The sequence below is a fragment of the Puma concolor genome, chromosome B4 (genome assembly GCF_028749965.1).
Source record: "Puma concolor isolate L17-30 chromosome B4, mPumCon1.1.hap2, whole genome shotgun sequence".
NCBI classification, from domain to species: domain Eukaryota; kingdom Metazoa; phylum Chordata; class Mammalia; order Carnivora; family Felidae; genus Puma; species Puma concolor.
In genome coordinates, this window is record NC_141673.1 from 59,929,288 (window position 1) to 59,956,061 (window position 26,774).

The window sequence follows — 26,774 nt, forward strand, 5'->3', positions numbered from 1 at the left end:
CAAATAGTGACAGAAGCTGGATTCCCTGTCCTTAAGGACAAGAGCCACAGCTGGTTTGAGTATAATGTTTAATGTAAGATACAGTGGATTGGCAGAGTTGGTGCAAAACCAAGAGATTCAGTTCTCGTCAGTGAGTTAACAGCCTAGGCACCTGGGCAAAACATTGGCCCTGCTGGCCCGAGTCCTCCGAGTTCCTCTGCACAGCACCAGCTAGAGGTTCCAAGATTGATATCCACTACTTGAAGGCTTGGATAGGATCTAAGTGTTCTCATTCCCAAAGTGAGTGAAGACACTGCCCTAGTCATCACAGCAGGTGTAATTTGCAGGACAGACTTGAGGAAAAGTGGGGACAGAACCGGCCCTGTGGGCCTGGGTTGCTATACATTTACTACATGCAATAGTCCAAGAGACTCTTGACTTGAGTGTTTAGCCTGTCCACCTTCCCACCTATGTGTTTACCCTCCCTGACTGTTCATGGTGGGGAAGAAGGTGAGCATCCAATTAAAGAAAAAAAGGTCTTTCCAAAAGCTATATTTGGCATAAGCTGATGCCACTGCAGGTGCTGCCAGTGGCCAGGCACAGGTACAGAAGGCCCTGAGGAGTTGGGAGGGAAGGAGAAGAATGTGCAGGCAGAGCAGGAAATAGCCAGCTCAGGTCTCTGCCTGAGGCCATGCAGTAAAGGGTAACCTGTGGTCCTCCTCTTTGGTCAGGCAAAGGCCCTGGCATGGGCCTGGGAGGTGAGAGGGTGAGGGGCACAGGCTCTGCCCTTGGGCCCTAGCTGTAGGCTCATCACATTGAGGTGATGCAGCAAGAGGCAAGGCAAGAAGACAGTAGTCAGGCTGGTAATCCTTGGCTCCTAGGAACTGCCCTTGTCCTTGTCATCCATGAGGTCATACCTGTGGGAACACGCAGAGGAAGCTCAGGTAGAAAGGTGACCTGTGTCCTCTTATAAATGAAACATGACCCAAGCGCTCCTATACTTCAGCGAATCAACAGTTCCCACCTCAGAATGCATTCTTTTCTCCCTTCCTATGATTGGGATTTCTCTTAAATATCCAGGCCCATTCCCCACCTATCCGATACTCACCATTGGGCTGCTCCCTGGGAAAGGTCTATCTCTGCAAGGTCCAGCTGCACCTGTGTGGATGATGGTAGGAGCAAGGTGTTATTTTGACATCTCCAAAGACCACATCCCATCATCACATATTCCTGGTCCAAACCAGTGCAGTGTGGCAGTCTGGTACTATGCAGACCACCTGTATAGTACTGTCACCTTCAGTGCTTCCTTCCTAAGTCCCTGAGGGGCTATAGCCTCATTACCAGCAGCTTCTAAGTCTTACCTTTGCCTTGCTTGTCCTCACCCTCTTACCTTCCCCAGCAGCTCACGCTCTCTTGACATGAAGGAGGAATTAGACTTCACAGAGACATCCAGCTTTCGCCGCAAGGCCTCATCCAGGGGCAGTTCCCACTCAAACCTGGGGAGGGACTGGGTCTTAGGGGCAGGGGTTCCTTCCCAAGCCTGCCATCTCCCCCTGAATGCCTGACTGACCGCTCACTGAATTCGGGATTTAGGGTCCTCTTCTTCTGTGAGGTCTTCCTCTTGGTGCCCCGGTTCTTGTCTGGCAGTAGCAACAGTGACACGTAGGGGTCCGGGGGATCCCGTCCATTTTGTCGAAGGGCCCTGCAACAGGGAGATGAAGGTAGAAGGCAGTCCAAGGTAGGGGGAGGGAGGGTGGGAACCCGGAGCATAGGGTCTCACCGGCAACTGTGCACGATGCTGACCAGCTTCCGTTCTTCACTGTAATACCAGACCGTCAGTTTCACCTGGCCCAGGGGCCCTGCTGGAGCCTCAACGGGACTATGGAGAGATGGAGATAGTGCTGGAAGAAGGTAGTACTTCGGGAGCCCGTGGCTTACCCTTTGTATTCCTGACTGCACCCCATCTTTCTGTCCAAAGCCCTTACCTGTCACCATGTGTTAAGCGCTGCCGGAGCTCTGGGGCTGAGGAAGTGATATGAGGCAGCCCCCCCCAGAGCTCTGGTTCTTCACTCAGAGATGAGGAGCTGTGGCTGTAGCTGTGGCTGTGCGCTTCCACTCCTGAGTGCTGGGACACCAGGATCTAGGTAGGCAAGAAGGCCGTGAGCAGGGCAGACTCGCGCTCAACTCCCTTGCTATGAGGGCGTGGCCCTTGGTTTCCATCCTCCCTTGGCCCGTCATCTCCTGGCACTCACCCCCAGCTGTGCTCTCAGCAGCACCTGCCCTTGTCCATTGTTAAGTGTAAACCAACGGTCCAAGCAGAGCTGGTCAGTCACAAGTAGCTCTGAGAGGGGCAGGGAAAGTGAGCCCAGTGCACCAGTCCCCTCGCCCCGAACCTGTGGAGTCAAGAGGTCAGTGATTTAACCCTGGTGTTCTAGTTCCAAACGCTTGGACACTTGGGTGGTTTCGGAGAGAGACTCCCCTTTGTGACAGAGAAGCCATGTTACTGGTCCCGCTTCCCTTCCTTTCCTAACCAGAGTGGACCATGCTATCTGTACTTCCCAGGCATTCACAAATTATGCCCAAGGGCTATAATAGCTGCATAGGTGGAGAAAAAGAACAGTAAAAATGGAATTAAATGTTTCCTGCCCTTCCAACCCCATTTCCTTATTCCTAAGTAACTACCTGTAAACCCTTTCTGTTTTCTTAGTTCTAGCATAATTCTAGCTAATATGCCTATATATCACTTTATTGTGATTTGTCAGCTTTGGTGTCTACTGACCTGCAATGCAAGATCAAAAATTGAGCTCATTTGCATCTCTTCTCTATCTTTGCTTGTGTTGTTGATAGTTCCATTAAGTTCTATTGGTTTCTGTTCATATAACTCTCTACTTATTGTTTTATCAACTTTAGAAAGTATCTGACTCTTCACACTTCAGAAGCGGAAGGGCACCCCTATATTACCTCCCTCTCCCCACTCCCATACCTCTTTACTTTTGCTCACCCTTCACTCTTCATGCCATTGAAGTTGCTCCAATAATCAGTGACCTCATTTTCAAAGTCAATCAATAGTTTTTGGTCATCTAATTTTTTATTATATTTATTTTAATTTATTTTGAGAGAGAGAGAGTGCGGGAATGCACACAAGCATGTGAGTTGGTGGGGCGGGGGGTGCAGAGGAAGAGAGAGAATCCCATGCAGGCTCTGTGCTGTCAGTATAGAGCCTGATGTGGGGCTCGAACCCATAAAACATGATATCATGACCTGAGCCAAAACCAAGACTGAGCCACCCAGGTGCCCCTAATTTTGTTTTTTAGTAACATTTGGCTACTTCTTATCTTTTCATATATTCTTCTTTTGATTTCCGTAACCCTTTCTTTCCTGGTGAGCACCCCACTGCCCTGGCCACGCTGCAGGCCCTTTGAAGGGCGCTTCTTCCTCTGCCTGCCCTTTCACTGCTGCCATGCTCAATGTGTCCATCCTTGGTCTTCTTTTCACCCTATATCCCTAAGAATGCTCCTCATACCCACAGCTACAGTTGCTACGCGGTGCTTATTCATGATGTTCAAACAAGAGGGAGAGGGAGGAACACCATAGTTGGCCATAGATGTGCCTTCTGGATGGCTCTTTCCCCTTGCATGGTCTCAGAGATCTCAAATTCAAAAACTTCTGCTTTGGTGGTGCCAGGTGACTCAGTCAGTTAAGCGTCAGACTCTTGATTTAGGCTCAGGTCATGATCTCAGGGTTTGTGGGATCAAGCCCCCTGTTGGGCTCTGCACTGACAGCATGGAGCCTGCTTGGTATTCTCTTCTCTCCCTCTCTCTCTGTCCCCTGCCCCCCACTCTCTCTCAAAAATAAATAAACATTTTCAAAAAACTCTTAAACTCCTGCTTTGGGCATTCCCTGTGTTGGCAATGGCACCCTTCTCTGTCCAGCTACCCCATGCTAAGAACCCAGGAGTTAGCATCTCGACTGTTCCTTGTTCCATCTCCCCCCATGTCAAATTAACCACCACCAAATACCATCCAAGCTTGGTCATTTCTTGTTTATTACTCTAATAGACTGTTAACTGATTTCCCTGCCTCCAGCAACATCTTCCTTTAGTCCATTCTTTATCCTGCTATCAGCATGATCTCTGTAAAGTGCAAATCTGGGTGTGTCACCCCTCACTCACTCACTCATTTATTTATTTATATGTTTAATTTGGTAGAGTGCACGAGTGGGGCAGGGGCAGAGAGCAAGGGGGACAGAGGATCTGAAGTGGGCTCTGAGCTGTCAGCAGCAAGCCCGATGTGGGGCTGGAACTCACAAACCATTGTGAGATAATGACCTGAGCCGAAGTTAGATGCTCAGCCATCCAGGCTGCCCCACCCCTCCCCTCCCCTCACTCCCTCAACTGTTTCCCTGTGCCTTTAGATAAATCCAGATTCTTAGCATAATATTCAAGAGCCCCTGTGATCTTGCTTCTGTCTGCCTCTCTGATCTATAATTTGCCTTCTTTCTGCTCCTTCTCTTCTCAGCCTGAAGACTTTTCCTTCTCTTCTTGGTCAGAGTTTGTTTACCCTTAAGCTCAGAGGTCGTCTAAGGATGCCTCTCTTATTGCCTTTACCTTTTCCCCTAGTCTGACATGAAAGCCCTCCTTTTTTCCCCACAGTGCCTTTTCGTCAGCAGTTGTCAGTCTGGAAGTTTTCCGTGGTTATTTTTCTTCCAAAAGAGAGCGTGAGCTCCATAAAGATAAGAACTAGATCTTTTATCTCTGAACGCCCTGCGCCTGGTTCAGTGCCCAGCCCGTGATGGCAGAACATTCACAGAATGAATTTATAGTACCTGCAACTCCAGGCTCTCAGTGTTTGGTTTCCTGATGAGAAAGGAGGCACTCTCATCCCAGACAGGGGCTGAAGTTTGGGAAATAGTCTGGTGGAGATGAAGGGTTACGGTCAGTGGTTCAAACTCTCTCCTCTGCATCTCTCATCCCTCCCAGACAGCCCTGTGGCATTTTCTAATACCTTCGTCTTGTGAGAAGTATCTCCCACAGTGAGAGTAGCGTAAGGACTGGGAGGCTTGGTACCTTTTCGGAGCTAAGAGACAGAATATTGTGTTAAATACGGTCTTAAATTTAGACTCGTTAGGCAGATCCCCTGCTCCCCTCACAAATTCCATCCACAGCCAGTGACCAGGTCCCCATTATTACTTGACAGCCACCACCCTCCTGGCCTCAAACAGACCATTCTTCCCACCCCAGCGCCACCCTGGGAAAGAGGAATTTGGAATTTACTATTCCAAATACACCAGGGGCATCCAAACCTGAGGGAGGCGGAGCAAGGGCCAGGGAGCTATGGGGCATGGGGAGCAGATCTCACCGGCAGGTCCTCCGCCCGCTCCAGATAAACGGACAGCAGGGCCGCTGCCAGTTCTGCACTCTTCTGCGTCTGGATCAAACTGTTCACCTGCAGCACCTGTGGGAAGACACACTCGGCTTGGGGAGTGGTGACTGACATACTGGGGCCTGGCATACACCTCGGAAGCTGACACAAGAGTTGGCCTTGACCCATCTGGAGTCCATTCCCTACCTCCTCTAACTCCGCAGCAGTGGGCCGGGGGGTCAGACGCTCCAGACGCAAGTGCAGGCGGCCAGATGGCACGTCCTCCAGAGTCAGCCACTGAGGAAGTAGGCAGGGTTAAGGCTTGAGGATATGGGGACAGGGGGACTAGAAGAGTGAGACATGGGTCAAGATCAGGAAGGATTATTGATTCTAATTTCTTGCTCACCTCATCAAGGAAGCCAGTGTTTAGGACTGCAGTGAGACTCACTTTACTCCTGTAGAGGAGAAAGATTTAAACAAGAGGCCAACGGTCAGAGCCATGACTCTGTCTCCCCAGAGCCAGACTTCCGTGGCCTACAGAGGCCCAGCCTGTCTTCGCCGCCAGACTCCCATCCTCTCACCTGCCCAGAAAGTCATCCTTGTCCAGGTCCTTGTCAAAAACTTCAATGTCTAGCTCTTGGCCTGGAATTGATGTGACAATCACCTAGTGGGAGAGAATAGTGCAAAGGGGATTCTTTCCTTTTTTCTCCCAAATGACTAGGAACCTCCCCCTCAATCACCTGAACCCCGGAGGGCTTTCTGACCCTGGGGCTCTCTCAGAGCTAGAGGGAAGAAGGGAAAGGGACTCAGAGGAGTCCCAGCTGCTCAATTCTGACCTCAAAAACCTCATTCCAGCGGGGATTGAGATCTTCCCGAACAACACGGCTCCGGAAGCTTCGTCCTGCCAGCTTTAGTTTCACATAGGGGTCTGACTTGCCCTTTACCAATCCCCCCAAGAAACGGTCTTTGGCAATCAGGTCCTGGGCCTCTAATACATGGATCCGAAGCACATTCTGCAAAAGGGACAGACAGAGGCACCAGATGGCTGTGAGAGATAAACCTGACAAAACCAGCCCTGAAAAACAGGCTTTGCACACTTTGCACACTAGGCAACCCTAGTCCTTTCTAGATATAGACTCACCTCAGTCCCGAAGTGACTATCAGGAGTAGTATGACAAGGTCGAGGTGGGGCATCCACACTGCTGCCTGCCTGGGAGCTCTCACTGTCCGGGTCCCAAGCACCAGGTGTTCCAGGCACGGTGGGAAAGTGCACTTCTGATGAATCCAAGTACAAGATCTGGGAAGGGTAGTGTAGTTGTCAAATCAAAGAAGTGCAGCTGGCCACCTGCAAGCAAGGTATGTGGGGGTGGGGGGGGCAGAGCAGAGGCTCTGACCGAGAAAACACATTTCTGCTTTGGCTGGGCTCATCTCTAGAAGGTTCCCTCCACACTCTTCCTACTCACACACTATTTCTTCCCCAGTTAGGTCAACAAACACTTTTGTGTGCCTGATAGGTGCTTCCACACATATTAGAGGATTCCCTTTCCTTACTCTTAATACCAAGGAATCTACAAGGCCCTTCACCACCCTCAGTGTTTCCTCTGTCTCCATACCCTCATAACCAATTTCATGTAGAGCCTGGAGTTTGGGCCAGAGCTGCTGAGCTGGAACCACTGGTCCAAGGTGAGTTCAGGGGCAGTCAGCAGGCGACCCAGAGGCAGGGTCAGTGCCCCTAAAGTCAAGGCCCTGGAGTCATCCTTCACCTAGAGGCACAGGAAGAGGGGATGTAGTGAAGAGATTAGGAAAAAGACCTATTGGGGAAATTGTAACCTGCCACCAGCTTCATTTGCTCTGTGCCAATCACCTTTTGTCCCACTCTAGCCAACTTTTCTTAGCAGTCCACCTACTCCATCGTTCCTTCTGCCTTTGCTCATCCTGTTCCCATTATCTAAAAAGTTCTCATTCTCCTACCCCTACCTATTTTTTAAAAATTTTTGTTACTTTTTTTTAGTTTACTCTATTTACTTATTTTCCCTCCCCCTGCCTATTTAAATCCTATTAATCACTCAGGGCCCACTTAAAATTCTTCACAAAATCTCTCTAGTTGCTCAAGCCTCCGTACCTTTCTTTGGCTATCCTTAGCACTACATTATGGGTACTTTATTCCCATTAGTTAATATTTAATAATTTCTGGATGGTTTTATACATGTGTGTCTTGTCTGTGAAACTAGCCAGTAAACTTCATGAAGGCAGATACTGTTTCATGTTTTTTTCTGTGAACTTTAAGCTTCTAGATGTCTACATGGCTTCTCTGGCATGTTTAATTGTGATGTTTAACAGACATTCTTGCAATTTAAGATGACACTTTTAAAATAAAATTCTCTCCTGGGGCACCTGGGTGACTCAGTCAGCTAAGCAACCAACTCTTGATTTCAGCTGAGGTCATGATATCACAGTCTGTGCAACGGAGCCCCAAGTCGGGCTCTGTGCTGACAGTGTGGAGCCTGCTTCGGATTCTCTCTCTCTGTCCCTTTCCAGCTCATGTAAGAGCACACACTCTCTTGCAAAATAAACATTAAAAAAATAAAATAAAATTCTAATCATGACTTGAGCCCTGCCACTTGATGGGAGAATCAACAGAACCTGTAAGATTTTTTTTTTTAAAGTAGGCTTCACACCCAGTCAGAACTCACAAGCCTGAGATCAAGACCTGAGTTGAGATCAAGAGCTGGATGCTTAACTGACTGAGCCAACCAGGTGCCCTAGAACCTGTAGAATCTTATTTGGAATTGACATTCTCTATTGTAATTTTGCTTCTGTTTATTTTCACATTTTCTTTTTTCACTGAAAAGGAAAGATGATGCTTAGTTTTAAATGTTAGAAGTGTACAAGTTGTTTTGTTACAATGAAACTAAATAAGGAAAAATATAATAAAAGGCTAAGTACTCAATATGTTCTTTTTTTAAAAATAATTTCACTGAGGCATAACTTGCCATAAAATCACTCATTTTAAGTATACAATTCTCAGTTATAAAGAATGATTCTAGAGAGATAGTTGGGGAAGAATGGAGTGCTTCAAGGAGGTGGAGAGTCTATGTAGATGGACTGAAATAGTGATCAAAAGGCAGATGGAAGAAGGGGATACAGACCTGGGAAGGCAGAATAGGGTATTCAGAAGGAGCTCAGTGGGGTGATCGTCTCACCTGCACATCAAGCTCCTGGCTTTGAGGGTCTTGCAGGAAAAACCGGAAGGCCTCTTCCCACACCGGGCAGTTGTTGCTGTAGACAGCCTGGAGACGCACAGGATGGGATTAAGGTTACGTGCTGCAGTACCCATTCCTGTTTCTCCAGAAAACCTTTGCCTTTATAGGCAGCCTAAAGGGGAGACTTCATCTCAAGAACAATCCTCCCCTACCCCACCAGGCACGCATGCGTGGGCGTGCGCACGTGTGCACACACGCACACACACACACACACACACACACACACCATCTCCCACAATGATATCCTGGCCCTCACCTTGCTCTCCTGGGTCATATCCTGAATTGAAAGTTGTACCATGGGATTGGGTTCCTTGTTCCCCTTCTTTAGCTGTGGGGGAAGAATTAGAAAGTCACCATCTTGGTGTTTTTGGTTTTGTCTCCGTGAGTGAAGTTGGGCTCTCATCAGAATCATTTCCCTGAGGTGGCTCTGATCCCCTCCTTGGAACCCTTGTGTTACATGCTGCTGCTTCTGAAGCCCAGTTGGCAGGGGCAAGACAGGGTATGGGAACGCCGCATCCAGGGTTTCCTGTTCAGCTGCCCTCAGAAGGCACACTCACAGGAAGATCCTGGGCCCGGTCCAGATAGACAACTAAGATGGCAGCTGATGGTGGCTCTGGTCGGGAGGAGACTCCTCGATTCCACTGCAGAACCTAGAGGGAAGGGGTCGGTAGTCAGACCCTTGCCCTCCAGTTCCCCATATTTCCAGTCATCTGTTTCTCCCCTGCCAGCTTCCTGTTTGCCAGGTTGGTTACCTGCTCCAGTTTTTCTGCAGATGGCAAAAGTGACAGCCATTCTAGCCTTAAGTGAACTTGGCCTTGCCCACCTTGTAGAGGAAACCACTGGAGGGATAGAAGAAAGTGAGGTATAACAGAGATATTTACCCAACCTCTTCTCTACCAGTGTAGCAACTATTGTCAACCCAATGGGTGAGACCACCCTCCCTCTTCCTCTTGTCTCAACTTACATTATCCAGCACTCCAGCCTGCAATACCTTTCCTACATCCAGCTTCATCCTAGAGGGGGTGGGGAGGGGACAGTGAGAGGGGGAAAAAGGAGAATGTGTTGTAATTAATAGCATGTCACTGGCCCTCCACTCACCCACCCAGAAATAAATGGCAAATCTCAGACTCCCTTCTTGTACTCAGCAGATATGTGAGAGAGAGAGAGAGAGAGAGAGAGAGAGAGAGAAGGCAGGAAGAGGGTGTTAAGAAGGAAAATGATACACAATTCCCAGGCCTGGAAAAAGATTATAATTGCTTCTGCAACCGTGGTAGCACTGGGGCTTTAGAATCCTAACACAGGCAGAGTCTCACCTGCCCAGAAAGTCATCTTTGTCTGGATCCTTATCAAACACCTCCACCTCAATCTCCTGCCCTGGGACCTCATGGACCATCACCTGAAGAACATTACAGCGTTAAGGGTCTCATGGGCTACACTGTGAGGATCATCCAATCAGGATCTTCTCTCACAGCCTCCCAGGGCCTCCCCCATTTGACACAATTCCCACTCCTCAGCTGTCCCACCTCGTAAGTCTCTCCCCACTGGGGGTTGAGGTCCTCATTGATGACCCGACTGCAGAATGTCTGGGTGCCCACTCGCACAAGTGCATAGGGGTCTGACTTGCCCTCGATCAGGCCCTTCACGTATTTGTCCTTGGAGCCCAGACCTCGGGCAGCCAGCAGGTGAATCCGAATAATGCCCTGGGCATATGAATCAGATGGTAAGAAACTAAGGACCCAGCATGAGGTTCCTGAAAGAAGGATCTATCCGATGTTGGAGAGGCCATACCCTGGGAAGAGGGGAACGCAACTGCGCCACATCCTGAAGGTCAGGCACAAGGGGCACCAATAATCGGTTGGGCAACACAAGGAAGGCAGCAATGGAATCCATGATCATGGTGTCAGAGAGGGAGCTGGATGGGGGGGTAGAAAACGAGCTGAACGTGGCCCCAAATTCCAATATCCACCCCCCAACCCCAGCTTTCTTTTCCACAACTGAGTGACCTAACGCTAGAGGGACATCCTTTCTTCAAAATCCGTTTTTGCTACTCTTCCACCCTAATTCCCCACCTACTGCTCTGTCTCTTCACTGCTGTCCCAGCTCTTCTTTTTCTTTTTCCTCTTGCTGAGCTCTCTGCAGCCCTCTTCCTTCTCTATCCACAAGCATGCTCCCCCACAGGAGAAAAATAACAGCATGGAACTTTTCAGGGGTATCTGTTTTCTCTCTCCAGCTAGGATGATCAAGGCTCCTGGACGGTATCAGCTGTATCTTTTACTGCTTGGTATCCCGAAAACCCCCAGCCCAGGGCTGGAACACTTAGGTGCTCAATAAATCCTTGATACCTGAGTCCTGGGATATCCAGCAGGTTGGTCATCCCTGTCCAGTTGATATCTAGGGTCTGGAAGGAAAGAGCAGGGAGATCAGCACAGAGCACAAGCTGGTATGGCCACACCCATCCAACAGTTGCCAGACCCCTCAGCCTTCCCTCTCCCATGCCCCAGAGCTGGCCACTCTCTCCCTCCCAATCCTGTTTTCCCTGCTTCCCCATTCAGCTCAGTGTTTTCCCTTACCGGGCGTCGGATAAAGAACATCGACACAGCCCCCACAATAGGAAGGTTCCCGATGAGCGGCTCAAGAATCACCCGCAAGACACCATGTAGCTGGGGCAAAAAAAGAAGATCAAAGCATTTCTCTACAAAAGGACTTCTTTCCCTCCCAAACTTTCCCAGCTTTGGTTTTTCCAACTTTCCACTTCCCCACATCCGATGAAATTTAGGGCAAAGTCTCCCTATTATGGGTGCCCCTGACACATGCCCCACCTGCATGCCTTTGATGCCTGCTTTGCAGAAATATTTCTTCACTTCCACATCAATCTGCACATCACCTACATAGCTAGGGGTTGATAAGGAAGAGAACGAAGAGGGTTAGTACTAGGCTGAAATGGGGGGAGGGGAGTGAAGCAGAGTGATCAGGATCCTGCTGAAGGGGAGGCAAGAAGAGTGAGTGGTGTTACCTGATGTTCAAATCCAAGAGGATCTGTTCTTTGCTCTGGCCAGGGTGAACCTTGACTCCTAGGATGCGCAATGGCTGCAGAGAGATGAATTCTTGAGAGAGAGAAGAGGGAAACGGAGGAGTATCTTCTGGGCCACCCACCTTCCCTGGCTCATCTCCTCCATCCAGTTATTTTCCTTCCTACACACATACCTTTTCACCTAGTTCCACTCGTGTAAATGTAAATGTTTGCAGATGGGGGTTAGAGCCTCGAACAGCCGGGGCCACAGTTTCAGTCAGAAGCTTCTCCATGTACTGGCCCAGGAAAGGCCAGACCTGGGCCACAATCTAGAAGGAGAGGGAACCCGTCACAGGAGAGCCCAATCTTCCTTCTAAAGGCAAGTTCCTTCGGAATCCTCCTCGCAGAGAGCACTGGGGCCAGACCTGACGAGTGGCAGGGTCTGGCAAGAGAAACGAACCCCATTCCTTCCTCATGAAAAATAAAAATCAAGACCATCATGCTCACCTTGTTTAGCCACTCAGCCTTTTCCACATCTGGGAAGCTGACCTAGAGGTGGGGAAGGGAGAGGTAGGGATGAGCACAGCCTCCACCTGTGGTTTTCTACTAAGATGCTGGGTGGTGTGCCCACAGAGGAAAGGAAACCAAAGTGTGACAGGGCCTCCTCACACCCAGGGGTTGGCCGGGAGGTGCTAGGATGTTCAGAGGATTCACCCCTCCACGGGGTTTCCGGGCTCCGAGGTCTCTCTGACAAGGGGCGCTGACGGGATGTGGGCCACACAAAGTTGCTCTGTGGATAGCTGGGGATGTGAAATGAAGACAGCTGCTGGAGCAGAGAGGGAGGGAGGAGAAGGGCAACATTCTTTCTGGAGGGGGAGGTCCTGACAAATCAGAGTTTAAGGAGGAAACCCTGGGATTAGAGAAGTCTTGGTTCCGTTTTGCAGCCTTCCCACTTCACCCTGGACTGGGGCTTCTTCTACACCAAGAAGGTGAAGAGGGAAGCGGCTCTTTGAGGGGCCAGAAGTGCTGGCCGTTTTTGTTTTTTTTCTTCATCTTCTTTATTTCGTTAGTGTGCCTTTTATGGGAAAGAAGGACACCTGTGGTTTGTATTGGCGGAGGAGGAGGGACAGTCGCCTCAGGAAGAAGACTGCTTTTCCATGATGAGGAGTAGGAGGAATAGCCAGTTGCTGCCTGGGCTACAAGTCCCCTGGGACCATTTCTCCCCCTTTCCCCTCTCCAGCCCTGGGCCTGCGCAGCATGGCTGTATCTGTCTAGTGTCAACTTTGATTCCGCTCTTCTGCCATTCTCCCCGGTAGAACCGCACCTCCGCTGGGAGGGGCAGGAAGGCGGGGGCAGGGAGGGGCCGCGTAACGGGCTCTGCCCCGGCGAGGGCTGAGAGCAGGCAGGGGGGTGAGGGGGCGCAGAAATAGGGCCCGGGTCCCAACCGAGCAAGCGCAGCGCGCAGTCCGGAAAAGGGTGGGGCCGGCCAGGGGCGGTGAAGTGTGGGCAGCGGGCACTGCAGCAGTCAGTCGGACTACCCTCCCCCCTCCCCCGCACCCCCGCCCTGAGTCCCGCAGCCGCCTCCGCTGCGCTGCGGCCCAGCTGTCTGGGGCTGCAAGGCGAGGGTCGGGGGTCTGTCCGGGTGCAGTGGCTCCCCCGAGCAGTGCTCCCGGGGTCGAGTCCCGGCGGGTACCCGGAGATAAGAGCGGGAAAAGGGAGAACATTATGGCCTTAAATAGGCAAAAAAAAAAAAAAAAAAAAGAAAGAAAAAAGTCTCAAGGAAGACTGGAGTGACGAGGGAACCCTCTGAGCCGCAGCGGGGATGTCCGGGAGCAGCAAGGCGCGAGTGGCACCAGAAGCGAGGAACGCTCAAGCGTCTTGGCTAGGAGGGAGAGCCACGGCTGCGACAGGCTCCCCAGATGTTATAACTGCTCCTGCCCAAGCGCAGAGGAAGAAGTCCTGATTCTGTGGAAGGATCAGGATCTGGGCACGCGGAAAGGAGGGGGAAAGGGGGAAGAGTGGCTACCGGGTCCCAATAGTGGCGTGTCCTAGCAGGCAGCCGGCTAGCGGGGCGAGAGGGGAGTCTCCCTCCCATGGTCCCAGGGTGGGGAGCTGACTTTAGGGACAGGGAGGGAGAGCCCTAGAGCCGAGGGGCTATGAGGGGGGCTATGCAGCACTGAGGGTGCTCGCTCACCCAGGCAGGTAGCTCTCGATGGCTCATATAAAGTGTTTTCGCCGTGAGGCGCTCCTCATCGTCCAGCAGCTGCCGCGCTGCCCGAAGGCTCCGTTCTTTCTCGTCGCGGACCCGGCACCAGCCCAGGTAGAGGGCGAGGCCGAAGAGCACGAAACCCACGCTGAGTCCCACTGCCCCAGCCAGGTACACCGGCACGAGCACAAGCAGCCGCCGCCCGAATGAAGTCAGCAGCGCTAGGGCCTCACCCGCCGCGCCTGGGCCGGCAGGTTGGTTCCCAGAACTCAGGTCCCGCTTTGTGTGAGCAGCGGGGGGCTGGTCAGGGGGGTCGGAGGGAGCAGAGGGCTGATCCGCGGGGCTGGGGCTGGAGCCGTCTCCAGGAGAGCGCTCCATGTTGCCACCTCTGGGAGGACCCGCCCGACCCAGAGACCAGGAGAAGGTTGCTTAGCCTAGCGACCAGCTGCCCCCAACAAACCGTAACCCCTAGGCTGGGGGAGGGGAATTTAAGCCACGCCCCTTCTTTCTGAGGGCTCGGGTTGGCCGGCGCTGCATAGACCAAGGCGGAGTCAAAAGACAGAAACCCTGCCCCTCTTCCGCCGGGAGGCGCTAAGGTTCGGGAGAGGCAGGACCTCCCTGATTAGACCGAGTGTCAAGATGGGCAGTCTGGGATGGCGGGAAAAGGAGGAAAGAGGCTAAAAGAGCGGCACTTGATTGGTCAGAAAGAGGAGGCGTGGTGTACCATTTAAAGAGATGAGGCCCCGGCGCTCCCCCACGTGGAATGGGAGTGCCTGTGGTATGACATCATGCGGAGCCGCACCGCCAATTACTCCGTTTTAGAGGGACTTGGGGTTGAGGGGTTGTGGAGGATGAGGATTTACTTCCACTCCATTCGGACGGGTTGGCAGGATTTGTCTGGAATTCCTACATGTTCGTTTGTCAGCTTTCCCTAGTTTTTATATTCTAAGCACGTTTCTTATTCTTCGGGGTTTCCGTGGCTGTCCTTACAAAACACCCCATGTGGAATGAAAGGTTCTGTCTATGCGGTCTTCAGCCCTCTACTTTGTGCAGTGTAACGACAGACGCTACAGAAAAACTGGAGAATACGAGAATTAGAGTTAGGATTCTCCAGCCTTCAGGGAAGAGAGAGAGAGACAGAGAGAAAACGGTGTGAATAGGAAGTGAGGCTTTATTTCTTATTAGTAATCTCCAAGATTTAGTTATCTTTATCATAGAGGGCAAATTAAACTGGCTCCCAAACGGTGGGGGCGGGAGTGGGGAGGGGAGATGCCTCGGCTGCAGTGGAATTGATTACATTTCCTATGATTTCCCTGATCCTGAGGAACTGAAACGAAGAGTAATGAGACAATTGTTTCTTATTTGCCTGAGTTGGAAGGAAAGTTCAGAATACAGTCACATGTAGAACTAATGCAATTCCATGTTGTATAGTGTACGTGTAGGAAGGGAAAAGCGCAGGGTACATTGATGATGATTACTGTTACTAGTTAACTGGACTTAGAAACTAGACTAATTGGAAGCTCAGGAGGGAAGAATTGGTCATAAAATGATTATCTTTTAATGCAGTATGTGTGGAGCTTGTGTTATTGTTTGAAGCAACAGGAAAAGTAGGGTTGACTGGTGGGGAGAGACTAGATCTGCAGCAGATAAATATTATCTGGCTCTGCAGGGCATAGATTCTATCAGACTGTTTCATCAACTCTGCTTAAAACCTATTCCTGCTCAACCTTACCCCCTTAAATTTTCTGACTTCCCCTTCTCTACTTCCCTGAGGCTAAACAGTATCTAGAGTGCTTCATTCAGTGTGCAGAGCTGTGTAAGGAACAACTTTCTGCCTTTTACATCTTCCGTGTTCTCAGAGGTAAGCAGGTAGGAAGGAGCTCATGGAATCTGGAAGAGGTAAGAGTGACCTGCTCACTACGCAGAATACAGCAGGAAAATGGATGCGCCTCCTTGGAGGGAAATCTCTCTGTAAACTGAATTTTGCCAAGCACTAGAGTAGGAGGAGCAGGTCACTTAGGCTGGGGGGTGAGATGGTGACCTATGGAGTTTCTTTCCAAGCTTCTCTGCTTTCTCACCCCATCTAGAACATCAGACCCTTCTACCAAAGACAGTCTGGAAGATGAAAGCTAATCCTCAGGAAGGTCTCCTCCCAGCTGAGGCCCAGGAGGCATAGGATCTGCAGCTGCAATGCAGGCACCAGAACAAGTAAACAGGGTGGGTCCCTGCCAGTAGACAATTCTGCAGTCCAGGTGCCACCTGGTGGTGATAAGCAGTAAATCTGTAACAGGAGAAAGCATGGCCATTTGTTCGAGGAAGTGTCTAAGTGAGAATACCCAAACTTCCTGGATTTGCAATCTGCATTTAATATGTAAACTTCATTAACATCCTCAGGGAGGGAGAGGATTAGATGTGGTAACCTAGTCCTTGCCCCCTCTCCAAGATGGAAGGGGCAACAGGATTTGAGGTAATATCCTCTATTATTCCTCAAAAGTTACTGCAAAGTAGGTCTATCATTAGAACTTTTTTATGCCAAGTCTGGAGTCTGACTGCCTGAATGCCTGGCTCCATTCCTTAGTAGTTGCAGAACCCTGGGCAGCTTACTCTCATTAAGCCTTTCTCCTCTGCAAACTGGGTTGTATAACAGAACCCATTGTGTCAAAGAGAAATTGCATGTAAAGTGCCTAGCACAGTGCCTTGGCTTATATTATTAAGTACTCAGTAAATGTTAGCTATTATTCTAGAACTCCCTATTTATTTCCTATGCAGCAAGACAGGACCTTTTCTCCATTGGAGAGCCCTTCAAATATTTGAAGACATCTATTAGGTTTCCCCTCAGTCTCGTCAGGTTTTTTTTTTTCTGCTATCCCCACTGATTTATCAATGGGCCTCTTTGAAAATTACACTTAGAACACAGAATCCTTTAAGAGTGGTTTCACTCAAAAAGACGTGGTAGAACTGTTATATTTACAATGTATTACTATGGTTCTCTTACCCTTTTGGAGCTCCTCAGAAGGTGCTTAGAACATAGCAGGCTCTTAGTATTTATGGGTTGACATACTATAGGACTAAGAGTTTAATTTTTTTGTAACCAATTGAAGTCCTGTGTTGTTTTCATGTGAATTATTGCTAACGTAGTTCTCTGCAGTTCTTTCTCAGACAGGCTCAAGCAATTTTTTAGGGAGAGGGTCAATCCAAATTGATCCAAACTGACCTCTTGGATTAATTCAGTCAATCCAAGTTACAGCACTTTCAGGTTTACTTGGTATTTCCGTATGTTAATGTTGGTTAACAGGGCTTTTCATATTTTTATATAAATTTTTTAAATAAAACATAGCCCTTGAGTGTATCACTAGAGACCAGAAGTTTCTCTAACAAAATGCGCTAATCAACATTTACTACACAAAGATGTTGAGTTTTGACTCTGCCAAACTCTACCATTAACTGACCCATAATTATTCTCTTATCTGCAATGACTTAGCAGATGAGGAAGAGCAAAGCAGCCCTGCCATCTGGGGACAGGCCTGGCAGTGCTGGGCTTCGGGTTGTTAAGGGCTGACCTGGGCTCATAGCTAGGAAATGATGTTCTCCTACTGGACACAATCTCATGAAACACCAACATCACACAATGGCACTCAGTGACTGTGATGAAGTGAGGCAAAAAAACCAAGATCACACTTCACAATTTTGTTTAAACACAAAACAAGGTCAGTGTGCAAGTCATGAAATAGCAAACATCCCCTTCTCCCAACTAATGGGTGACTGCTGCTTTATTACCAATTTCAGCTTCACTCTAGTCTGCTCTTTTCCTAGTTAGATACCCAATCACAGAAGTATCCCTGCTTCCCTGACAGCACCCAGTGGAACCAAGCCCCACTTCCTTGAACCTTCCCCCAAATCACTTAACCAGAGTCCCAAGTCCTAAAAGTCCTTTCTAATGTCCCTTTGCTAGGCATGGGTCCCATGGCACACTCTCCATAACTGCAGGGAGCATTAAACCCAATTTGTTTGACTACAGGTGTATTCCTGGCAGTCTTTGGCTGGCATATGTTAATCAAGAAGATACAATGATTACAGTTTCCCAAATCTACCTCTTTAGAGATACTTGGCAAAAAGAAAATAGTCAGGATTTGGCTGGGATGAACTCATGTTGGTATCTATCATCACATTTGTCTCTACTCATAAACCATCTCTTTTAATAATCCAGAACTGTGCCAGAAAAATCAACATTAAGCTTATCAATGTGTGGTTTCTAGAGTCCACACACAATATTTCAGTATTTGACCACTTCTAGTCTTTAGGCCTTTTCTTTTTTTTATGACCAGCCTTGACCGAGCATACCATCTCCAACCCCAGGTGTAACCTGAGTGATCAACCAGACAAAACAAGAGGTAGCAGCAGATATGATGGGGGAAGCACAACTCAGAACCATGTTCTGTATCCCAAATCCACTGTCTCATCAGACTAGATACCTGAGTTGTTTCCCCTACATCAACTACGAGCTGAGGAGGAACTGAGGTTTGGCTACTGGGGTCCCTGGCCTTATGGACTCTTAATTGGATTTAAAACCTCTGTGGTTCTATATGGAGGCAAAGGGAAGAGATGAACCCTGAGGTTTGTGTCCCCAGGAGAACTTTCCTTTTCCCAGCACCTCCCAAGCCTTGAAGGCTTAAGGCATTGGTAACTGAGGAAGGGATGGGGTAAGAGGGGCATTAACTGTCATCAACCACTCAGAGAGCAACTGCCACCTGCCCTGCTGTTTGAATAAGGGATCTGTCAATACATATCCCATTCCCATTTCCCAGCACATCCACCCCTCCTTAGTACCTGCCCCCCTAAATGACCCCAGGAGCCCTGGTTACTAAGGTATCCTGGGAATAGTATCATGCAGATAGAAACCAGCAACAGATGGGACTATTTTTAAACTAGACTAGGTGGCTCCAATGCTTTTACCCCACAAAGCGCCGTTTAATTTTGCTCTGGGTCCCTACCCTTCACCTGGCCTCTGCCCAACCTTATCCAAGCTGTGTGAGGGTGGGGTCTTTATCCCATTTTGGCATGAGATATATTTACTGCTCTCATCTTCCACACAGTTTATCTAAGCAAGTTTTCACTGCCTCCATTTGTTAAAAATAATTCTTTTTTTATTTCTTTGGAAAGTGGTGGGCCCTGCCCTATGGATTTCCAAGCCAAGCCAAGCCAAGGTAATGAATGCTCCCCTAGTCTTTGGACTGGAGTACTATGGTCCCCACCTTCCCTTGGGCCCAGGAACAGTTTCCTGTATTCTCCAGCTCAACTAGGCCCCCAATTGTCTGAAGGCTCCTATTAGGCCTTCTCTCCTGGCCACCCACTTCCCAATCTCTCCTGGCTTTCCCTCTGGGCAGGGTTTTTTTGTTTGTTTTTTTTCTTCCAAAGCCAGTGCTGGAACCTGTGCTATGCAGAAGAGAGGACAAGACAAGGGATGTCCCCATCTTCCCATCAGGGTACATACGGCCCCTCAGTCAGTCCTTCCTCTCTGCTGGCTTCAGTCTGCACTCCTATGAAAGCCCCCTCTGTGAGGCTTGAAGGAAGATGGACAAGAGGACCCTCATAAAAGGGAGGTGAGAGAAAACAGACCGGCCCAACCCTTTCTCAGAAGCAAACTCCTTGTAGTCTCTTGTCCTAGTTCTTGAGTGAGCCCTTCAGACAGGGCCTGGGAGGGCTAGGCGAGTGGGTAAGGGCCCCTCGACCCCAGCCCTGGGAGGCTATACCAGGGGAGTGTCCATTAGCCCCATCAGTGTGGCATGGCTGTGATACGCATGCTCTGGGAAGCGATGGGGTAAGTCACCATGGGAGTGGTGGTGTGGCTCATTGTGATTCCTGCCAAGGGTTGGGCCATCGATACAGCCACTGGGGCCACAGGAGCCACAGATACAGCCACAGGAGCCATGGAGACAGGTGGGGGTGCCATTCCCTGGGCAATTGTTTGAGCCAGAGCAGCTGACAATGGTGTGATCTCTGGGTTCAAGTGTGGGGGTGGGGGTGGTGGAGCAGCAGGAGGTGCAGCATTAGTTGGGGGAGCAGCTGGAGCTCCAGTGGGGGCCACCAGTTCTTGCTGGGATACAGGGCGAGGCTGTAGAGCCTGGCTGCTGAGAGTAGTGTGAGTCTGGGCAATGCCATGGTTAAAAGTGGCAACAGTGCCCACAGTGGGGGCCAGAGTCTGCTCAGTTGCTGGTGCAGTAGAGCTCAGGGTCATGACCTTGGCCTGATTGCGGAACTGGGCATTTTGTTCCAGCAGTACCTCATTGGTGGCCAGCAGGTTGCTGACCTGCTTCTTAAGCTCCTCCACCCGCTTCCTGAGCATGGCATTCTCCTCCTCCAGCAGTCTGCACTCCACCCCTCGAGGTGGAGCCAAGCTATATTCATAGGATTCAAAATGGGGGCCATCCGGGGGGCAGCATCCACCTCGCCGGCGCTTGGGGCCTGGTTCATGGTCCTCAAAGCCCCTGTCAGGGAGGTCATAGATATCATAGAGGTCGTGACGTCGTCCTGGGGGGACTGGGCCTGTTGCACCACCACCACCACTGCCTCCTCCACCTCGAGCATCAAACTCAAAATCCCGCTGCAGGTGGCGAAACTTGCACTTGGCTCCTCTCTGGCAGTCACCCTTGAGAAAGTCACGGCAGATAGGGACCTCCTCTTTGCCATTCGGCAAGTCAGCTGGTGAAAGGCCCAGGCCGGCTGCCACTTTCTGCCTCAGCCGAGGGGGAAGCTCTCCTGTCTTCTTATAACCATCCTCATCCTCCTTGGAGCCATGGATGAATCGGCAGTTTGGGCGGCTACACTCCTTGTTCTGGAAGTCATGGCAGAAGATGAACTCATTTTTGCTCACTCCCAAGTTGGATACCTCACTCATGTCTGGATGACGATAGCGGCAACGCTTGCCTCGCTTGCATACATTCCTCAAGAAGTCTCTACAGATGGCATCTGAGCTGGCCCCGCCACTGCCTGCCCCTGCCCCACTGGTCTCCTCGCTGCCACCTCCTCCAGGGCCTCCACCGCTGTTCCCGGTGCCGTTGGCATAGCTGTCCCGGTCAGGCATTCTGGTCCCCCCCAACTCAGGGCTTTCTTCCTTTTCTTGCCACCCTTGGTGACCGCTAGGAAAGAGAAGAACTGTGTCAAACAGGTGTCTTCCAGAGAGGCCACACTCTTCCCAGCTACAGAGCAGGCAGTCCAGCAAGAGGCAGGCCAGACAGGCATGGCTTTGGAGATGGAAAATCTAAGGTATGAGAATTCTGGCTGGACTGGCTGGCTTGTCAGAAGTCCCTCCCAGGCCCTCGTGCACCTGGTTGGGTCAGAATGATTCACACTAGCCTGACTAACGGAGGAGGGAGCTGGGGTGAAGCCACTTCATCTCACTAATGATGACAGGCCAAGGAGGGGGCAAGGAGAAAACAGTGTTGGGTTTTATTTCCCCTTCTGAGCTGACCTTATTAAAGTTGAGAAAGTGAAATTAAAACTGCTGTCTCAGTGTCTCAGTAGATTAGGAGGAGATTGGGAAGTGGCCAAGATGGGCTGGTGAGCTTACTAGGGCTGTGGATAACGGGACACTGCAGACAAAACTTCCCTTAACCCCTCTTCCGTGGGATCTCAGGTGAGGGCACTCTAGACCCCAGGAAATCCTAAATGAAGAGACTGGTGTCACCAGCTTGATGGCAGTTCCTAAACCTATCATTTTTTAGTATTCTCTCCCAGCTCACCTCTGCTGTCAACACCAGTGTGGTCAGCTCCCTCCACTCCATTTCGGGGAGAAGGGGGTAGTTCTACAGCTGGGATCTCCACTTATACACCCCCAAAGGACAAAACCATTTGTAGTAAGGTCAAGGTGGGAGGAAGGAGTTAATTTCACAGGAACAAGTGACTTTTCTTTTCCCATTCTACAGCCCCCTCCTATTCCCCATTAGAAGATACCACTGACATCAAACCACACCATTCCTCACCCCATAAAGATCCTCTTTATTTATAGGCTCTATAAAAGCTTTTTAAGTCTCCTCTTTCCCAAGAGAGCTCTGGAATGTCAGTCCACTGCCCTGGTTCTAGCCCTCCCCTCTCCCCACCCCCAAGAAGACTGGGAGTCCCTGCCACCACGTGTTTGACCTCATAAGCCTTTCCTAAGCAGTGACCAGGCTCCCCCTGCTGTTCATATAGGAAAACTTCATATTGCTTCCCCTGGAGTATAAGGAAATCTTTCCTGGTTTCTTTGGTCTTCATTTCCCCCCAAGCACCTTCCCTACTGGCTTGACTTTGCCTTCAGAGGTCCCTAAAATGAACCAACCAGATAAGAGACCAGAGTTACAGAAGAATCTGTAAAAGGAGAAGGATCCTTTTCCTCCAAAGGCATGTAGTCCCCAAATAGAAACAATCAAGGAAGAAGAGTAGTAAAAAAGTAGATACAAACTTTTACTTAAAGGGAAAAGACCCAGTGAAAAATAAATACCATCTATCTAAGCTTGAACCATGCTGCAACTCCCACCAGAGGCAGATAATCAGCTATGATACTCCTCCCCACCCAATTCTTCCAGGATTGTTAGATACCTGAGGTAGCTCAGGTGAAGTCCGGGGCTCCTGTGGGTCTCCACCTCCACATCACTGCTGGGTTCTGAACAGGAAAAAACAGAGTCTTGGTGGGAGAAGGGTAGGAACAGAGGCCTATGTTTGTTACAATAAAGAAGTCTGACTAAATGGCAAGAGCTCTGGGCACTTCCAAGATTCCCTCTGAGTTCAAACTGAATTTCACCTATCAAAGGGAATTGTCGGCAAGAAAAGTAAGAATATAGAACTAATCTGGGAGCCTAGGAGGATGGGTTGGAAAACCAGCCCTGAGTGAACAAAGGGGGAGGGGTACTCTGCCTCAAGATGAAGGAAGATGTGGGGATCAGAGCCCGGCCTAGGGTTGAGGTTAGTTAACTCCGAATGCGGAGTCGTGCAAGAGCAGCGACTGACAAGGCAATGGGATGGCTGATTAGACTTGGGGGCGGTGATTATGACGCTTCTCAACACCCCAGAGTTTGGAAAAGAAGTCCTAAGAGTTTTATGCAGCAAGTCTTCCAGCTTGCTAGGTTCTGTGCAGTGCGACCCGCGCTCAGCCGTGGACCAGGCGAAAAGGACACTAAGGGAGCACAAGTGAAGCGGAAAGGGGGGACTCCAGGTGACATCAAGCTGCGGGGATGGGCAGGGCTGTGACGTCACGGAGCTGGCGTTTGCTCGCGAAGCAGGGTCAGTCAGAAAAAGGGCTCGGCCCTGGGGCATGAGGAAGAACCAGCTCGGTCCTGGGGGGCCTTGTGTAGCCCAGCCGAGCCCAGCTGCTGGGCCGGCCCCGACTCCTCCCCTCCGGGCGCGGCCTCCACCTAAGTCTCCCGCCTCCCTCACCTGCCGCCGCCGCCGTAGTTGCTGCTGCCGCCTGCCGGTCCTCTAGCTTCGACAAAGAGCCGCCTACCCTATTGCCCTTCCGCTTCCTGCGGAAGAAATGACGCTCTAGCCACCAGACCCGGAACTACTCTATGGTGTGCGAAGTACTAGTGACTAGCCGCAGGAAGTTCCCAGCAAGCTTTGGGTGTCACCATAGCAACCGGACGCAACAGCACAGTAGCGCCTCAAAAGCGGAACTTAGTAACTTAGACTTAGGTAAGAGTAAGGGCAGCAGTGCTGTTTGCCCCTAACTTGGCCGCGAACCACCTTCAAACCTATCCCCTCGCTTATACTACACCCTTTCTGGGAAGTAAGGGCCACCCAGTATCTACCGACTCCAAGGGCTTGGGGACCAAATGTCGGCCAGGTACAGGAGTCACACCCCAGGCTGTAGCCTATGTAGCGCGCTCGAGGCTCTACAGCGTGGGTGTTCAAGAGGCCCTACTGCACTGACAGAGAATCCCCAGCCAATAAAAACCACGTAACAGACAAAACCATTTTTTTCTTCAGCTAAGACAGCAGAAGAGAAGATTTATTGTAGACGTTGTTACATTCAGCCACACATGAAAACAGAATTAGTCCCGAAAGTCACAGGTCCAGAGCAACGGACCAAAAGGGACTTCTGATATGAACAAGGCGAGTCTCTCAAAGGTGGTCGTTGCGATCAGATGGCGATGGATGTTCTAGATCCACTGAATCAAGCTCTAGAAAGTAGGCATGCAGTCCAACAATTGGTACCAGCGTCCCTGGCCTCTGGCTTTCCTTATTTCTGCTCCTGTGGCTCCATGGGTGCACAAGCTAGCGGTTTACTTGGACCTCTGCCTCATCTTTCTTCTTTTACGCTTCAGCCTGAAAAGCAGACACGGGAATACATCTCCTGCCCACAAACCCGAGTTCAGTCTTTCCCTCCCATCTTAAATGTGCATCTAATACATGGGGTGTCAAAACGGACAAGTACTTCAGTTCTACTATCCTGCGTTCAATCCCCGACTATGCAAGTCAATGCTTATAACAGTTTCACCTCAAGTTCTTTCAGATTTCTAAACCAAACGATCCAAGTTTTGTCCAAGACACGCTACATTTCCCTCTTCCTGTGTTGGCCGGTCAAGTCTCAACATACCTGCGCATTCGCTTCTTCCTCCACTGCAACCCATCACAGCCAGAGGCAGAGAATAAAACAAGAGATTAGTTTTAATAAGAGATCTGGGCAGAGATATGAAGGGCATTATTTAGAACCTGGCAGGTTCTTGACCAACTGTGTAGGTATAGTCACAGTAAATCCAGCAATAATTTGGACTCCCACCCTCACCCGCCAAAATAGATATGAATCCCGCGTGCGCTTTTCTACTCCCGCCCTTTGTGCCCACAGTACTTACCCACCTCTTTTGCTTCTCCCCAAATTAGCCTTTCCTCTTCCGCTAGCTCTTGGGCACCCTTGAGAACCCAGCGGCTCGGGAACCATGGCGGACTTCCCTTGCCTAGTTGTCCCCTGCCCCCCCCCCCCCCCCATCACAATCTCTACTGCCTCAGCTTACTGCCAAGGACTGCTTACCTTAGCTCTCATGGCGGAGAGGTTTCTACAGGTAAAGAGAAAAAAGCTACAGTTAGTTTCGTGTAATGATGGCAAGTGCAGAGATCGGATGTTAATGGATTGAGCACGGAATACAAACACAAACAGCCCCAACACTCACCCAAGAAGATGGCGCTAAGGCGGAGAGAGCGCCAGAGGCCCGCCTACAGCTATTTAACAGGGAGCTGTGTCGTCATTTCCGTTATCTCACTTTTCCCTCCAGGGGCGGGGCTGCCTAAGAAGAGTAATAATGGCATTCAGCTCGTCTCAGGTGGCAGATTGATTGAATTAGGAGTTCTCTGGGAAGACATTTTGAATTTGAGTTACAAAATCCCCCTTCCCTCAGTTTTATTATGAAGATATTGTGTTGTTTCAGCGTGAGCACATATTTCCAATGTGGGTCCGAGAGGTGAAGACAAGCAAACGATAGCGACTTCCGCTTTCCCTCTCGCTGCTTCATGGGAGTTAGAGTTTCCTGGCTGCACCCTCCATTTTACTATGGTTACCTGCGGTCTATACAAAAATTCCTAATTTGTTTTACCGGTTTATTTTTAAATTGCTGCAGGGAGATTCTATCTCGTAACTTACGAAGGTCTTAAGATTCCAGAACGTGTAAGTGGGGAGTTGAGAAAGCCGTCATACTACGAAGAGAGCTTTGTTACTTAGATGAACGCTTTTGCTTTCTCAGCTATAGTCTTTCCCCCGCGATAACATGAGGCTGAATGCCACAAGATTTCTGGCTCAGTACATCTTGTTCAGAAAATACTTCAGGGCGCCTGAGTGGCTCAGTCGGATAAATGTCCGACTTCGGCTCAAGTCATGATCTCTCAGTCTGTGAGTTCGAGTCCGCGACCGGGTCTGTGCTGACAGCTCAGAGCTTGGAGCCTGCTTTGGATTCCGTGTCTCCCTCTCTCTGCCCCGGCCCCGCTCATGCTCTGTCTCTCTCTCAAAAATAAATAAATAAACATTAAAAAAAGAAAAATACTTCAGTGATTCTGCCTCTACTTAGGAGTTAAGATCAAACCAATGTACATACAGGAAGCAAGATCAACTGTCTTCTTTAGACTGAGAATATTTGGTGTTAAGATTGATCTTCCCAGTCTCATGGTATGGTCAGGTCAGAAGCACCCAGAAAAGATACTTGTAGATTTGGCTACGGGAAACTTGAGCTAGGAAGGATGAAAAAGAACAGTTTACCATAGACTTCACCTTACTTTAATAAGAGACTGTAAGGCTTTTCGTGACAATCCTTTTTCATGGTTTTTTTATACAGCAACATTTCACTTTTTTTAACTCTGGAAAAAACGTACTTACGGCCCTCAGGGTGCCTGGATGGCTCAGTCAGTTAAGCATATTACTCTTGATCTAGGCTCAGGTAATGATCTCAAGATTCACGAGATCAGTACTGCTGAGGGGCTCTGCTCCGACAGTGTGGAGCCTGTTTGGGATTTTCTCTCAGCCCTCCTACTCGCTCTCTCAAAATAAACTTTAAAAATTAAAACTTCTAGGGACCTCTTTCCAAGTGTTTAAGTAGTTCTAGTATTATCAGAATATAACAAGCTTTTGAAGTTAACTCCAGCAACATTTTACCAAGTCCACTAGGATCAGGATTTCACCTGTTGATTGCCCCTAACAGTAGACTCTTGAAAAACGCACGTTTGAACCGCATCGGTACTTACATGTGTTTTTAAATATACACACAATGCTGTAAATTTCTCTTCCTCAGCATTTTCTTAACATCAGCTTTCTCTAACTTATTGTAATAAGAGTATACAATGCATATAACATATGAAATGTATTAATCAGCTGTTATCCTAAGGCTTCTGGGCCTAATACTAAAGGCATTCTTCCTGGTTTCCTAAATCAAGACAAACACTTCAATATGGTTTTATTTTTTGCAGTACACATTAATTGTCCTGAACAAATTGTCAGCAACAAG

General features: G+C 49.6%; 2 protein-coding genes across 3 annotated transcripts; both read right to left on the minus strand.

The window, feature by feature from the left end:
* Positions 1-51: 51 nt before the first annotated feature.
* On the minus strand, positions 52-14,303 carry ESYT1 (extended synaptotagmin 1). Its single transcript, XM_025926608.2, has 31 exons — positions 13,807-14,303; positions 12,120-12,161; positions 11,807-11,941; positions 11,616-11,689; positions 11,422-11,494; positions 11,173-11,262; positions 10,945-11,000; positions 10,391-10,514; positions 10,126-10,302; positions 9,916-9,998; positions 9,567-9,615; positions 9,355-9,441; positions 9,160-9,252; positions 8,859-8,930; positions 8,543-8,629; positions 6,953-7,102; positions 6,481-6,636; positions 6,176-6,352; positions 5,921-6,003; positions 5,746-5,794; positions 5,547-5,636; positions 5,337-5,432; positions 4,983-5,054; positions 4,804-4,890; positions 2,232-2,372; positions 1,965-2,119; positions 1,760-1,858; positions 1,550-1,681; positions 1,370-1,475; positions 1,088-1,137; positions 52-896 (listed from the first exon to the last, which is right to left on the minus strand). Exons 1-31 carry the CDS (start codon positions 14,194-14,196, stop codon positions 857-859), a joined length of 3,315 nt encoding a protein of 1,104 aa, XP_025782393.2. The 5' UTR covers positions 14,197-14,303; the 3' UTR covers positions 52-856.
* Positions 14,304-14,971: 668 nt separating this feature from the next.
* On the minus strand, positions 14,972-23,327 carry ZC3H10 (zinc finger CCCH-type containing 10). Of its 2 annotated transcripts, none has more exons than XM_086713102.1 (3): positions 23,227-23,327; positions 22,393-22,456; positions 14,972-20,954 (listed from the first exon to the last, which is right to left on the minus strand). In XM_086713102.1, exon 3 carries the CDS (start codon positions 20,897-20,899, stop codon positions 19,592-19,594), a length of 1,308 nt encoding a protein of 435 aa, XP_086569228.1. In that variant the 5' UTR covers positions 20,900-20,954; positions 22,393-22,456; positions 23,227-23,327; the 3' UTR covers positions 14,972-19,591. The 2 variants fall into 2 exon arrangements, with proteins under 2 accessions (XP_086569228.1, XP_086569227.1); XM_086713101.1 differs by lacking the exon at positions 23,227-23,327 and adding an exon at positions 22,801-23,168.
* Positions 23,328-26,774: the final 3,447 nt, after the last annotated feature.